Consider the following 15546-nt stretch of genomic DNA (forward strand, 5'->3'; position numbering starts at 1 on the left):
GAGTAAGTAGCCATCACTCTGCTTATTTAAGAAAGATGAGCTGTCCTTAATAAAAGGGCTCAGACTAGGACTGAACTGAGTCACACCTGCCCCTGCTTTCATTCCTCCCTCTAGGGACCACGTTCTTATTCCAGTTCTTGACCTCTCTCACACCAGTCCCAGGAGCCCCCTCGGGAGCCCCTCCACACTTCCACTCTCCCGGATAGAAGTGCTGTCTCTGCCTTACCCCCAGCGAGTCCCTGTTCCATGTCGGTGTCCTGCACAAACTGAGGCTCTGGGGACAGACACTCAGACTGGGTCTCCAAAGACTGAAACTGGACCCTTGGTGACCCTGCTGCTTCCTGGGCTGGTATTTCCTCCATCACTGCTCTGGAGGACAATGACCATCACTGCAAGGTGAGATTAAGAGAAATTACTGTAATAAGTTAAAACATTTCATCATTTTATATCATCAGGACTTTACAAAATATCTTACACACTGCGGATATTCAATAAAAATTAGTTGATAATGATTAACCACCCTAAATAAGTTACAGAGGCCTGGCGCGGTGGCTCACGCCTGTAATCCCAGCACTTTGGGAGGCCGAGACGGGCGGATCACGAGGTCAGGAGATCGAGACCATCCTGGCTAACACAGTGAAACCCCATCTCTACTAAAAAATACAAAAAACTAGCCGGGCGTGGTGGCGGGCACCTGTAGTCCCAGTACTCAGAAGGCTGAGGCAGGAGAATGGCGTAAACCCGGGAGGCGGAGCTTGCAGTGAGCTGAGATCCGGCCACTGCACTCCAGCCTGGGTGACAGAGCGAGACTCCATCTCAAAAAAAAAAAAAAAAAAAAAAAAAAAAAGTTACAGAAAAATGGGGCCAGGTGCAGTGGCCTGTAATCCCAGCACTTTGGGAGGCTGAGGCGGGACAATCACTTGAGGTCAAGAGTTTGAGACCAGCCTGATCAACATGGTGCAACTTCATCTCTACTAAAAACACAAAAATGAGCCAGCATGCTGGTACTGGTCTGTAATCCCAGCTATTTGGGAGGCTGAGGCAGGAGAATTGCTTGAATCCAGAAGGCATACGTTGCAGTGAGCCAAGATCTCGCCACTGCACTCCAACCTGGGTAACAGAGTGAGACTCCGTCTCAAAGAAAAAAAAGAGAAAGAAAGAAAAAGAAATATGGATATGCTTCAGCTTTAAATACTTAAGAACCAAATCATATGATCCAAGTATGGAGGAGTCTCTAATTTGGAATTCGTAGCATTAAAAAAAATCAACACAGTACAATTCAATAGTGTAAAACTTACTGTAGAAAGTTTAAAATATTTAAAATTGGCCACGTGGGGTGGCTCGAGCCTGTAATCCCAACACTTTGGGAGGCCCAGACGGGTGGATCCCTTAAGCTCAGGAGTTCCAGACCGTCCTGGACAACACGGTGAAACCCCATCTCTACAAAAAATAAAAATAAATAGCCAAGCGTGGTGGCCCAGGCCTGTAGTTCCAGCTACTGCAAAGGCCAAGGAAGGAGAATCGTTTGAGCTTGGGAGGTAGAGGCTGCAGTGAGCTATGACTGCGCCACTACACTCCAGCCTGTATGACAGCCCGTCTCAAATAAAATATTTAAAATTTACAATTTTCTTTGGAGGCTCAAGTTGGTGCCCAGAGAAAAACGCTGGTTATGATTACTCATTTTAATTTTGTTTTAGTAGAGATGGGAGTTTCCCTATGTTGCCCAGGTTGGACTTGAACTCCTGGCCTCAAGCAATCCTCCCACCTCGGCCTCCCAAACTGCGGGGATTACAGGCGTGAACCACCGTGACAGGCCCGCGTTTACGTAAATAAACTCATTTAAATAAACAAATAAACAGCAGCCCCCTTAGGAATGTCTTGGTAACACCGTCAGCCCACTGATTTACTAAACGGGCTTGGCAAATAAAACTCCACTTCTGGGGCAGGCCCTTCGCTAACCCAGACCAGCTAGGCCGGCCTTTTCCCGCAATCCTGAGAGCAACGCAGGGAAAAGCCGCGGTTCGAACAGGTTTGAGCGGCGTCCTTCAGGCCCAAGGACGCATGAGGGTGCCGTCCCCCTCCCACCACCCTCGCCCTGGGCCCTCGCCGGGCTCCCAGCTCGGTCCTCAGAAGGCCTTGCCCGGCGCTGCCCTCCTCCCACTTCCCTTTTAGGCCAAGGCAAAGTCCCAAAAGAACCAGGGGGGCCATACCGACCAGCTCGCACCAGGGCACGGTCGCCGGCTCCTGACGGCGGGGCCCTAGGTCCGCGAGGTGAATGAACCAGGGCTGAAGAAAAACAAGCCCTCCTCGCACCCGGGCCTCCGCGCACTCTCGGGGAAGCAAACCACCGTCGGCCGCGGACGGACGCCGCCTCCTTCTACTCCCGTGAAGGCGAAACAAGCGGCTACCCCACTGCGACCCCAGAACGGCTTCCGGGTACTCACCGAGGGGAGGGGCGGGCCTGGCAGCTGTCCTGTCACCTACACACCCGCGCTCCGGGCCACCACAGCTTCTCCTGGGCCGCTCTAGACACCCCGGAGGCCGGCGCTTCTCGGTAGCACTTCCGGCGACGGAGTGCAGGGCCCAGAATGAGGGCCCCTTCACCCCGCCGCGGCATGAGGGTCCCGGATGTGGGTAAAAGCCCAGGATGAGGGTCCCGGATGTGAGTGAGGGCCCCGGATGAGGAACTCGGATGAGGAGCTGGGCCCGCGCGTGCAGGCTTCAAAGGCTCGTTTTCGCAGCTTTTCCACGTCTTTTTCCGGTCCTACCGCCCTCCATCCTAACTCACTGGGCTTCTCTAGCCGTTATACCAGCAATGACTGCGACCAATGTTGGGAAAGCGCTCCCGGGGCCTCTCCCTGACGCTAGCCCACCCTTGAGACTCGGAGGCGGCCCGACCCTGTGGGTGCGTGTCGTGGGGTGAGGAGGAATGGCCGACCTAATGGTCCCGCTTCCGTGAGTAGCACAGGGGTGCCTGCTCAGAGTGTGGTACTACGCTGACTCGTAGAAGGCGAGGATTGCGGGGCCTGGGTGAGATGGGACCCACTAAGTCGTGGGATCGAAATCTCAGTAGGTCCTTGGGGAAAGCGGGGACGGGAAGGGAGATGAGCAGATTGGAATGGAACCGAGAGAGACTGAGGAGACTGATAGTTGCGCCCCTGGTGGGAAGACTAAAATCTGTGCAGAAACAGGGATAGGCAAAAGCATGGTGCACGGGCTGGACAGGTAGAGCGCCGGGACAGAAACTCTTAGGACATTGTGACCCCTTGCTGATCCTGGATCCTTAAAGAATATGTTTTGTGGATGGAGCTAATCTGCGAGGCATAGGCATGCGTCTTAGAGAATCCAAAAAGTGATTTGGAAGGAACTTCAGCTATTACTACTTTGTTTAAGCAAATCAAATGCTATTCTTTAATGTTACTTGACATTTCAAATTAAATACAAGAAAACCTGAAGTGTGGCATTTTATATATTTTTTCAAATTGTATCAGCTTCTTGGAGATTCTGATATTCCTTTGCCCTCTTTCCCCCTAAGTATCGACCTAACCTAAATTCATACTATGACACAGTCTCTCTAATCTGCAGTACCCGTCACAGTGGAGTCAGGATCAGAGAAGGAAAATACACGGCTTAGTCCATTTCATGCTGGAGGGCTCCAATTAGAAACTTTTCCTTGTGTTGAATAGAAATACACCCCCGGTGATGTCTAGCTATTGTTCCTATTGACAGGTCCCGAGGACAATAGATGACACAGTACTTCCTCCTCTTCATAACGGCTATTTTAATGTGCTAGGAGAGCTAAAGGTTTGGAGTTATTTCCTGAGTTGCCATTTCCCCACCTCAGAACCCTTCACAGGTTGTACCTATTAGCAAAGTGATGGGAAACCATTTCAGCAGCAGAGGTGAGTGAGCTATGGCAGTGAGGCACACTGCGTCCAAGTTTTAGCTGACTGGGGCTGTTGGCTCCAGTGAGAGGACCACAAAAGGCACCCACTTAAAGAGGCCACTTCCCACCAATACTCATCGAAACATAACAAAGAGTCCTAAGAAACAGAAGCTACTATTTTGCTTTTGAGCAAAATTTTCTTTTAACAGTTTGCCAGATGACACCGGTGGCAACAACTCAGAAAGTTGTTATCTTTTTTCTTTTTTGTTTTGTTGTTGTTGAGACAGAGTCTTGCTTTGTCGCCCAGGCTGGAGTGCAGTGGCGTGATCTCAGCTCACTGCAACCTCTAGCTCCCGGGTTCAAGCGATTTCCCTGCCTCAGCCTCCAGAGTAGCTGGGATTACAGGCGGGTGCCACCACACCCGGCTAATTTTTGTATTTTTAGTACAGATGGGGTTTCACCAGGCTGGTCTCAAACTCCTGACCTCAGGTGATCCGACCACCTTGGCCTCCCAAAGTGCTGGGATTACAGGTGTGAGCCACCGCACCTAGCCTATTTTGTTTTTTTAGTGCAAATTAACAAACTGATTCTAAAGTTTATAGAGAAGTGCTAAGGATTTAGAATTGCCAAAACAATTTTGAAAAAGAATAAAATTGGAATGCTTGTATACTTTTAAGATTTTTTCCTAAAGCTACAATAATCAAGACGATATGGTATCAGCATAAAGATAGACAAATAGATCAATAGAGCAGAACAGAAAGTCCAAAAATATCAGGGTGAATTTCTTAAAGAAGAAAAAAGTCCAGAAATAGGCCTAGATACATACAATAGCTGTTTTATAAATTACTAAGGTAATTCTGCATCTAGCTAAGCTGAAAATTAGGCCGAGGATCTGTTTATAACAGTGACAGTGATGCAAAGGAGACCAATTGTGCATACTCGGCAGGTCCCCTGAGTCAAAGTCGTGGCTCATACAGGGAGAGGGTGGGATCCTGAGACCTGTTCTCTGTCACAGTGTAGTCTGCAGGAACTTTACTCAACCATCATGATGGTCCACATATTGATGACAAATGCTAATAGTACCCAGTGGGCAGCAAGTGACAAGGGTCATAGATATCCTAGTAAGACTTCTTACTAAGGCAGTACAGAAACCTGAAGATATGGGCACTTACCAAATGGATGAAGTTTTGGTGGGGTCCAGTGGTTTGGGGACATCACCCAAAGGTAAAATTTGTTCCACTTTGCACCCTCTAATCCCAAAGAAATTGGTACAGGTCCTGGTGGGACCCTTTGGATTTGGGAGGTAGCGTATTCTGCACCTGAGAAAACTGTTCCAACACATGTATTAGGCGACCTAAAAGGCTTCTACTTTTTATTTATTTATTTATTTATTTATTTATTTTTCTTGACACAGAGGCTTGCTCTGTAGCCCAGGCTGGAGTACAGTGCTGTGATCTCGGCTCACTGCAACCTCCACTTTCTGGAATCAAGCAATTCTCCTGCCTCAGCCTCCCTAGTAGCTGGGATTACAGGTGCCTGACATCACGCCCAGCATTTTTGTATTTTAGTAGAAGAGGAGTTTCACCATGTTGGCCAGGCTAATTTTGAACTCCTGACCTCAAGCAATCCACCCACCTCAGCCTCCCAAAGTGCTGGGATTACAGGCATGAGCCACTATGCCTGGCAGCTTCCACTTTTTATTGAGGCAAGAGAGAGCTCTATAGTAAATTCAAGCAACAGTGCAAGCTTACTTGCAAATTCATTGGTTCCAGAAATATCCTTGATGGATACAGGTGCTATATGCAGTCGCTGGCAAACCCCAATAGGAGAGTACATTTGTGTGCTAGGGCTCCCATAACAAAGTACCACAAACTGGGTGGCTTAAACAACAGAAATCTGTTGGTTCACAGTCTGGAGGCTAGAAGTCAGAAATTAAGGTGTGGTTCCTATTGAGGCTGTGAGAAGCAATCTGTCCATGCCTCTCTCCTAGTTTCTGGGGGTTTGCTGCATGTCTTTTGCATTCCTTGTCTTTACCCAGTCTTTACCCTCATCTTCATTTGGCATTCTCCTTGCTTGCTACGTCCAAACTTCCCTTTTTTATGAGGATACCAGTCATTAGATGAGGGACCCACCCTAATCCGCTATGACCTCATCTTAAGTAATTACGTCTGCAACGCTCCTATTGCCAAATAAGATCACATTCTGAGGTATCAGAGGCTAGAACTTCAACATATTAATTGGGGATGAGGTGGAGGTACAATTCAACCCATAATAGAGTCACAGCAGGCCGGGCGCAGTGGCTCACTCCTGTGATCCCAGCACTTCGGGAGGCCGAGGCGGGTGGATCACAAGGTCGGGAGATTGAGACCATCCTGGCTAACACGGTGAAACCCCATCTCCACTAAAAATACAAAAAAATCAGCCAGGCGTGGTGGTGGGCGCCTGTAGTCCCAGCTACTCAGGAGGCTGAGGCAGGAGAATGGCGTGAACCTGGGAGGCGGCGCTTGCAGTGAGCCGAGATCATGCCACTGCACTCCAGTCTGGGCAACAGAGCGAGAATCCGTCTCAAAAAAAAAAAAAAAAAATCACAGCACAAATTCTGGAGCAAGGTCATGCCTTCTAAGGCAAAAAAAACACGTTTCCAAGCTCCCATGTCACTTACCTCTGCTCTACTGCCACCTCTCCCATAAACTTAACACCTATGGCCTTATAGAAGTTCCCCACAACTAACTGATGGAGACAGAAGAGCCTTGGCCTCTTCACAGATTGGAGATTGGGTCAGTTCCCCATGTTGGCATCTTCCAGAAACAGACTGTTCCTTCATTCCAGCCCCACTTGAGTTGCCCTGAAGCATACTGGTGAAGAGAAATTACCTCAGTGAGCAATGGTACATTTAGTCACCCATGCCATATTTTGGAGAAGGTAGCCTAAGGTACGGATATGCATTGACTCCTGGGCAGTGATGAATGACTTGGCTTGTTGGTTAGGGGCCATCTTATTGTTTATGCAATAGGCTTATGAACAGAGACCATGGTAGCAGGGATAGAGGCTTTGTGTGGTCCCAACAATATGGGCTACCTCTTATTTTTTCATTTTTCTTTTTTTTTTGAGATGGAGTCTCGCCCTGTTGCCCAGGCTGGAGTGCAGTGGTGTGATCTCGGCTCACTGCAGCCTGCTGGGTTCAAGCAGTTCTCCTGCCTCAGCCTCCCGAGTAGCTGGGACTACAGGCGCATGCCACCATGCCCAGCTAATTTTTGTATTTTTAGTTGAGACGGGGTTTCACCATGTTGCTCAGGCTGGTCTTGAACTCCTGACCTTGTGATCTACCCACCTTGGGCTCCCAAAGTGCTGGGATTACAGGCATGGGCCACCGTGCCCGGCCAATATGGGCTACCTCTTACCAAGGCTGATGTAACTCCTACCATGGTGGAGCGTCCAGCCTGCCAGCACTGGAGACCAACACTCAGTCTTGGGGATACCAGCTACCACCAGGTTGAGTGCATCAGATCCCCTTTACCTTGGAATGGGCATCAATTTGTTCTTACCAGAAATGATATATACTCTAAATGAGCTTGTCTTCCCCAACTACTTTGCCTCCAGCAGTACCACCATCTGAGAGCTTACAGGGTGCTTTTTCCATTGACATACCTGAAACTAAGGAACCCATTGATAACCAAGGAGGTGTGACAGTGAACTCGAAGCTACAAAATTAATGGTGCATACTCATCATCCAGAAGCAGCTAGCCAGATAGGACTTTGGAATGGCCTGTTGAAGACTGGGCTAAATTGCCGACTAACATGTAATGCCTTGCAAAGTTGGGAGCAGTTCTTCAGGATATGGTATATGCACTGATACGCATTGGGCCAAAATGGATATATAGTATTGTGTCTCCAGTAGAACTACGTGCATACAGGAGTAGCCTCTATTACTATCACACCCAGCCACTCACTTGTAGAATTTGTGCCTCCTAGCTCTGAAATCTGGAGCCAGCTGGGTTATGATTCTCATTTCCAGGAAGAACATTTCCTTTAGGAGACATTAAATTGTTCCACTGAACTGAAAACAGAACACCACCAGGCCACTTTGAGTTTCTTGTGCCAGCAGGTCCGTAGGCAAAGAAAGGAGTCGTTATAGAGATGCCCACAATTCCTGCCACACACACAACATAAATACAAAATCATATACCCAGTCAGCTGCATTCAGTAATCTGCCTTCCTGGATCCTTTAGGCACTTCAGTGTAGGAATGGGGACAGGGGTGGGGAGGAGAGACTGTTTTAGACAAGAAAAATACAGTGCGTAGCAATGTAATGGCCCTTAGAGATGACTTGGAACACTGGAAGGAAATATGAGGATGTATCTGGAGGAGTAAGTTCTGAGACTATGATGTCATCAAGGAGGACTATAGGTTAGAGGGCCAGCCAGTGATAAAGGAGCAAAGATTGGACTTGACGGTGCCGTAGGAGGAAAAAAAATATATATATATGGAGCAAAGACACAGTCAAGTGGATTACTGAGAAGACTCATGGGGAAGTAGAAAATGGCAACCACAGCAAGATCAAACCCCAAAAGGAATGGAGCATTAGTCAGGGCCTAGAAGGTAATTCGGGATACCACGTAATCAGAGGCTCTGTAGCAGGTAGCAGTTCCTTTTGTGGGCTTTTCTCTTGTTGGGCTGTACCACAGACTTGCCCAAAACTTTTAGAGTCATGTCACAGCATTCAAGGTTTCAGTTAGGTGAAGTTATGCTTGATCCAATCATTGAAGCCTTAATTATTACAATAACACTTTGACAGCAAAAACGCCTCAAATTTCTTCACCGTCGCTAATCTGAAAACTCCCTGGAAACATAAGGCAAACTCAGAATTTTATAACTATTTAGTGTTGGAAAGAACGTCTGTTGCCTGTAGATCAAATATTTGAAAATACTACCTATTCAACTGGCAATACATACATAATCAGCATCTCAAGAGACAACCTCTTGGTTTTGTGAAGCCATTTATTCTTGATCCTGTCTCCACCCTCGTTTCATTCAGCTCCTCTGCCACAGACAATCACTATTTTTATTGTAACTATTAAAATTATTGTCATTAAGAAAAATAGAAGGAATATATAAGTATCTGAGCAGGGCGGTATAAAAGGAAATTCGTCCCTTTTTCCCCACCCCGCGCACCTCCTCAGAGCGGACAAGCCGAGGACCACGACCCCCAAACCCGGGATTAGAGCCCTACACAGGAATGCTAAGTCCTCCCGCGATCCTAGAGAGGACCGCGAAGGGGAGCGCAGCTCCGGAAGGCGGGTGTGACGCACTTCCGGCTTTTGTGACGCTTTCCCTGGGTTCTGACGTCCAGGGGGCCTAGATCTGAGTCCAGCGCTCCTGGTACCCAAAGTCCCAACCGGTTCTATCCCAGCACCCCAGACGTCTCCGGGCGGGGACAGAGTTGGGCGTGCACGGCTGTGTCCTGCAATCCGCTCGCCACGACCGCCCCGGACGGAGTGGAAGCGGGTCCGTGCCCCTGTCCCTCGCGTCAGCCTCGGCGGTGGCAAGCGCTGTCCCTCAGCAGAGGAGTCCCTGGATACAGGTGGGAAGGGAACGAAGTTTTGGTTTCCGGATTGGAATGAGACATTCCTGGGACTGGGGAGAGGCGGTCTGCGTGTCCCTTCTGGACCCCTAGTCCTGGTTTTTTACCCCAAAGACGCGCCGACAAAATGACCCCAGTCAGATATCTCTGCTCCCCAGTTGTCCCCACTGGTTTTTCTTGTGGTGGGGAGGTTTTGGTTTCCTATGTACCCCAAGTTGTAAAATTCGGGCGATCTTACATGATACCGAGTGCCATTGGCGTTATAATTTTTTTTATTCAGATGGGCTTGTTAAGCCAGTGTCCGCGGATGATATGTTCACCCTCAAACCCACCACCATTATGGTGGTGATTAGAGTGAAGGTCGGGCGCAGTGGCTCACGCCTGTAATCCCAGCACTTTGGGAAGCCTAGGCGGGCGAATCACTTGAGGCCAGGAGTTCCAAAATCAGTCTTGCCTCCTTAGTGAAACCCTGTCTCTACTGAAAATACAGAAAATTAGGCGTGGCAACACACGCCTGTAATCCCAGCTACTTGGGAGGCTGAGGCAGGAGAATCGCTTGAACCCAGGAGGTGGAGGTTGCAGTGAGCCGAGATCGTGTCACTGCACTCCAGCCTGGTGACAGAGTGAGACTCTGTCTCAAAAACAAACAAACAAAAAGAACGTTTGAAGCCTACAAAGAAATAAAGAAGTGATTTGGATGTAATAGGGAAAGATTATTTACACTTCACCCTTTCAGTTTCAAGACTACAGGAAGGGTTTTTTTGTTTGTTTATTTTGTGTTTGTTTTGTGTGTGTGTGGTCTTGTTGTTTTGTTTTGTTTTGTTTTGTTTGTTTTTTGTTTTTTGTTTTTTGAGACGGAGTCTTGCTCTGTCGCCCAGGCTGGAGTTCAGTGGCGCAATCTCGGCTGACTGCAGCCTCCAGCGCCAGGGTTCAAGCTTTTCCTGCCTCAGCTTCCTGAGTAGCTGAGATTATAGGCGCTCGCCACCATGCCCGGCTGATTTTTGTACTTTTAGTAGAGACGGAGTTTCACCATGTTGGCCAGGCTGGTCTCAAACTCCGGACCACAGGTGATCCGCCCGCCTTGGCCTCCCAAAGTGCTGGGATTACAGGCGTGAGCCACCGCACCCTGCCAGGAAGGGTTTTAAATGAGCAGTTTCGGGCATGGGAGGTTTTCAGTTGTGGGAAGTATCAGTGCTTTATTTTACACTGAGAGGTAAAGGAGAGAAGGGAATTTGTGGAGGATGCAGCAGACCATTGGCGAATGGTACCAGTTCTGCCATTGATGTTCTTGGGTGGAACACATAGACCCACCAAGTCTCAAACGTGTCCTAAGTAAAATAGATTATCTTAAGGTCTCTTCCAATTTTGGAATTCACTGGTAGACTGAATTTAACATTCAGCTAGGCAAAACCTACTGCCCCATGTTCATTTCCAGTTGTGCCACCAACATACAGAAAGTTACTTGCATTTTTGAGAGGCTGAGTGGTACCAAAGAAAAGATGGGGTTCGTTGTCCAGGTGCGGTGGCTCTCGCTTGTAATCCCAGCACTTTGGGAGGCCAAGGCGGATGGATCACGAGGTCAGGAGTTCGAGACCAGCCTGGCCAACATGGTGAAATCCTGTCTCTACTAAAAAAAAAAAAAAAAAAAATTAGCTGGGCGTGGTGGCGGGCGCCTGTAATCCCAGCTATTCAGGAGGCCAAGGCAGGAGAATCACTTGCACCCAGAAGGCAGAGGTTGCAGTGAGCCAAGATTGTGCCACTGCGCTCGAGCCTGGGCGACAGACCAAGACTCCGTCTCAAAAAGGAGAAGAAAAAATGGGGCTCGTTTAGTAAAGTCAGGCAGTATCTTTAAATCCACTAAGCTCACATGAATGGTGAAATATTGCAGTATACTAAAAGCAAACAAACAAATGAGGGTGTTTTCTCAATCCCGTGTGTTGTAGAAATCTCATTCTCTCTCCAGAATAATTCATGGATCTATGTAACATGAACATGTTTCAGTATTCATAATACTAATTATACAGCTTAATTTCTTATTTTTAAGAAATAAATACAAGTTCTAATTTTTTTCCCTATGCCCCAGTGGATCATATTGTATACCCTACTTTGATGATCATTTTTTTTTTTTTTTTTTTTGAGACGGAGTCTCGCTCTGTCACCCAGGCTGGAGTGCAGTGGCCGGATCTCAGCTCACTGCAAGCTCCACCTCCCGGGTTCACGCCATTCTCCTGCCTCAGCCTCCCGAGTAGCTGGGACTACAGGCGCCTGCCACCTCGCCCGGCTAAGTTTTTGTATTTTTAGTAGAGACGGGGTTTCACTGTGTTAGCCAGGATGGTCTCGATCTCCTGACCTCGTGATCCGCCCGTCTCGGCCTCCCAAAGTGCTGGGATTACAGGCTTGAGCCACCGCGCCCGGCCTTGATGATCATTTTTAAGAGTGACCAGATCAGCCAGGCACAGTGACTCATGCCCCTGTAATCCCAGCACTTTGGGAGGCTGAGGCAGGTGGATCATCTGAGGTCAGGAGTTCAAGACCAGTCCTGACCAACATGGAGAAACCCCATCTCTACTAAAAGTACAAAATTAGACAGGTGTGGTGGCACATGGCCTGTAATTCCAGCTATTTGGGAGGCAGAGGCAGGAGAATCACTTGAACCTGGGAGGCAGAGGTTGCCGTGAGCAGAGATCACGTCATTGCACTCCAGCCTGGGCAACAAGAGCGACACTCCGTCTCAAAAAAAAAAAAAAAAAAAAAAAGAATGACCAGATCACTTTTTAGAGTTGGCAGTGTAGCAGCACATTTAGGACACTGGCTTCAGAGTTGGATTTGAGTGCTAGTTCTGTACTTACTGTGGGTTGTTAGACACATTTAATCTTTCTGAAGTTTTATTTTTCATCTATAATATAAGAATAGTAATTATGTGAACTTCATTAGGTTTCCCTGAGTATTAAATGAGTGGTGTATATAGTATGCCAAATCTCCCTGACACACACAGACAACATGAATGACAGTTACTCATCATTTACCATGTCACACCACTACATTTAGTGAATTGTTTTGTATGAGTTGTTAGCAGCCCAGCCATACCATGTTGCTTTTTAATACTGCTGTTACGTTTTTCTACCTTGCAGGATAGCAAAACCTGATCTCATAAAACCTAGGTCACAAAGGACAGCCCTGCAAAACAGACGCTATTTGGATCAAGTGAGCCAGTTCCTGGAACCTGAATAATGACTCCTGAATCAAGGGATACTACAGATTTGTCTCCACGGGGTACCCAGGAGATGGAAGGCATCGTGGTAGTGAAGGTGGAGGAGGAAGATGAAGAAGACCATTTTCAAAAGCAAAGAAACAAAGTAGAGTCATTGCCACAAGTTCTCAGTCGCTCTACAACCATGAATGAGAGAGCCTTATTATCATCATATTTAGTTGCATATAGAGTGGCAAAGGAGAAAATGGCTCACACGGCGGCTGAAAAAATTATCCTTCCAGCATGTATGGACATGGTACGGACAATTTTTGATGACAAATCAGCTGATAAACTAAGAACTATACCTCTTAGTGATAATACAATATCTCGTCGAATCTGTACGATTGCAAAACATTTGGAAGCAATGCTTATTACACGGCTGCAGTCTGGTATAGACTTTGCAATCCAACTTGATGAGAGCACTGATATTGCAAGTTGTCCCACACTCTTGGTCTATGTCAGATATGTGTGGCAAGATGATTTCGTAGAGGATCTCTTATGTTGTTTAAATTTAAATTCACATATAACTGGATTAGATTTATTTACTGAATTAGAAAACTGCATTGTTGGTCAGTATAAATTAAACTGGAAACATTGTAAAGGAATTTCAAGTGATGGAGCAGCCAATATGACCGGAAAACACAGCAGACTTACTGAAAAATTGTTAGAAGCAACCCACAACAGTGCTCTTTGGAATCACTGTTTTATTCATCGAGAAGCTTTGGTATCCAAAGAAATTTCACCAAGTCTAATGGATGTATTGAAAAAGGCAGTGAAAATTGTTAATTTTATTAAAGGAAGCTCACTGAATAGCCGACTTCTCGAAATACTTTGTTCAGAGATTGGAGTTAACCATACCCACTTATTGTTTCATACAGAAGTTCGTTGGCTTTCTCAAGGAAAGGTATTGAGCAGAGTGTATGAACTCAGGAATGAGATTTACATTTTTCTCATTGAAAAGCAATCTCATTTGGCAAATATTTTTGAAAACGACATTTGGGTAACCAAATTGGCATATTTAAGTGATATTTTTGGCATTCTTAATGAATTAAACCTGAAAATACAGGGGAAAAACAATGATATATTTCAGTATCTTGAACATATTCTAGGATTCCAAAAGACATTATTATTTTGGCAAGCAAGACTTAAAAGTAACCGCCCTAGCTACTATATGTTTCCAACATTATTGCAACACATCGAAGAGAACATTATTAACGAAGACTGCTTAAAAGAAATAAAATTAGAGATATTGTTGCATCTCACTTCTTTGTCTCAAACTTTTAATTATTACTTTCCAGAAGAGAAATTTGAATCATTAAAGGAAAATATTTGGATGAAAGATCCATTTGCTTTTCAAAACCCAGCATCAATAATTAAGTTAAACTTGGAGCCTGAAGAAGAGAATGAATTATTGCAGCTCAGTTCATCATTCACACTAAAGAATTATTATAAGACATTAAGTTTATCAGCATTTTGGATTAAGATTAAAGATGAATTTCCACTGCTAAGTAGGAAGAGTATATCGCTGTTACTACCATTCACAACTACTTATTTGTGTGAACTAGGATTTTCAATCTTGACACGATTAAAAACAAAGAAGAGAAATAGGCTCAACAGTGCACCGGACATGCGGGTAGCATTATCTTCATGTGTTCCTGACTGGAAGGAACTTATGAACAGACAAGCACACCCATCACATTAAATAAAATCTTTACAAAATTCTGTGTTTAGTCGGGTGTGGTGGCTTACGCCTGTAATCCCAGTACTGGGGAGACAGAGGTGGGCAGATCACTTGAGATTGGGAGTTCGAGACTAGCCTGGCCAACATGGTGAAACCCTATCTCTACTAAAAATACAAAACTTAGCCAGGCGTGGTGGTACATGGCTGCAGTCCCTGTTACCTGGGTGCCTAAGGCAGGAGAATCTCTTAAACCAGAGATTGCAGTGAGCTGAGATAATCCCACTGCATTCCAGCCTGGGCAACAGAGTGAGACTCCATCTCAAAAACAAAACAAAACAAAAAAATTATATCTGTACTTTTAAAGGGATTTTGCAGTATATTATATTTAAATGTTAATAAAATTATATTTGCAATTAGGTTTTTATTTTTCTACATAGTATGTTTCATGAAACTCAGTTACATGAATGTGTGTATGTGTAGAAGATGATTATATAAAATATATGTCCTTCTGTGAATTACTGTCAAGAATTTTGAAAACTAAGAGGCCAGCACAGTGGCTCACACCTGTAATCCCAGCACTTTGGCAGGCCAACGTGGGTGGATTGCTTGTGCCCAGGAGTTTTGAGACCCGCCTGGGCAACACATTCAAATCCCATCTCTACAAAAAATACAAAAATTTAGCCAGGCTTGGTGGTGCGCACCTTTAGTACCAGCTTCTTGGGAGGCTGAGGTGGGAGGAGCATGAGCCCAGCAGGTCGAGGCCACAGTGAGCTGTGATCGTGCCACTGCCCTCTAGCCTGAGCAACAGAGCGAGACTCTGTCTTGAAAAAAAGTTTTTTTAAGTACTGCTTTGCTTTTTTTTTTTTTTTTTTTTGAGACAGGGTTTCACTCTTATTGCCCAAGCTGGAGTGCAGTGGTGCAATCTCGGCTCACTGCAACCTCCACCTCCTGGGTTCAAGCGATTCTCCTGCCTCAGCCTCCGGAGTAGTTGGGATGACAGGCATGCGCCACCATGCCCAGTTAACTTTTTTTGTATTTTTGGTAGAAACAGGGTTTCACCATGTTAGCCAGTCTAGTCTCAAACTCCTGACCTCAGGTGATCAGCCCGCCTCGGCCTCCCAAAGTGCTGGGGTTACAGGCGTGAGCCA

The 15546-nt window shown here is 46.3% G+C and overlaps 2 protein-coding genes across 24 annotated transcripts in view; one reads left to right on the forward strand and one right to left on the reverse strand.

Annotated features, from left to right (window-relative positions):
- The window catches only part of ZNF655 (zinc finger protein 655), a 46660-nt gene extending 43870 nt beyond the window's left edge, over window positions 1-2790 (reverse strand). For 3 of the 20 annotated variants that reach the window (XM_009202638.3, XM_009202644.2, XM_003895749.3), the window contains exons 1-2: window positions 2445-2790; window positions 227-389 (exon numbers count right to left, since the gene is read on the reverse strand). In XM_009202638.3, coding sequence (XP_009200902.1) covers window positions 227-362 — 136 coding nt within the window. In that variant the 5' untranslated portion in view covers window positions 363-389; window positions 2445-2790. The other 17 variants (XR_002520686.2, XM_021935164.2, XR_001900308.3 and 14 more) reach the window with 12 other exon arrangements.
- Window positions 2791-2794: 4 nt separating this feature from the next.
- FAM200A (family with sequence similarity 200 member A) lies at window positions 2795-14439 on the forward strand. 4 transcript variants are annotated; one of them, XM_009202650.4, is made up of 2 exons: window positions 2795-2905; window positions 12599-14439. In XM_009202650.4, exon 2 carries the CDS (start codon window positions 12698-12700, stop codon window positions 14417-14419), a length of 1722 nt encoding a protein of 573 aa, XP_009200914.2. In that variant the 5' UTR covers window positions 2795-2905; window positions 12599-12697; the 3' UTR covers window positions 14420-14439. The 4 variants fall into 4 exon arrangements, with proteins under 4 accessions (XP_009200914.2, XP_009200913.2, XP_009200912.2 ...); XM_009202649.4 differs by having other exon boundaries at window positions 2845-2955; XM_009202648.4 differs by lacking the exon at window positions 2795-2905 and adding an exon at window positions 8178-8485.
- The last annotated feature ends 1107 nt before the right edge of the window (window positions 14440-15546 follow it).

Source organism: Papio anubis, chromosome 4 (assembly GCF_008728515.1).
Source record: "Papio anubis isolate 15944 chromosome 4, Panubis1.0, whole genome shotgun sequence".
NCBI classification, from domain to species: Eukaryota; Metazoa; Chordata; class Mammalia; order Primates; family Cercopithecidae; genus Papio; species Papio anubis.

Bases quoted from the DNA above. Each gene is read 5' to 3' on its own strand.
- FAM200A (XM_009202650.4), top strand. From the start codon at position 12,698: ATGACTCCTGAATCAAGGGATACTACAGATTTGTCTCCACGGGGTACC.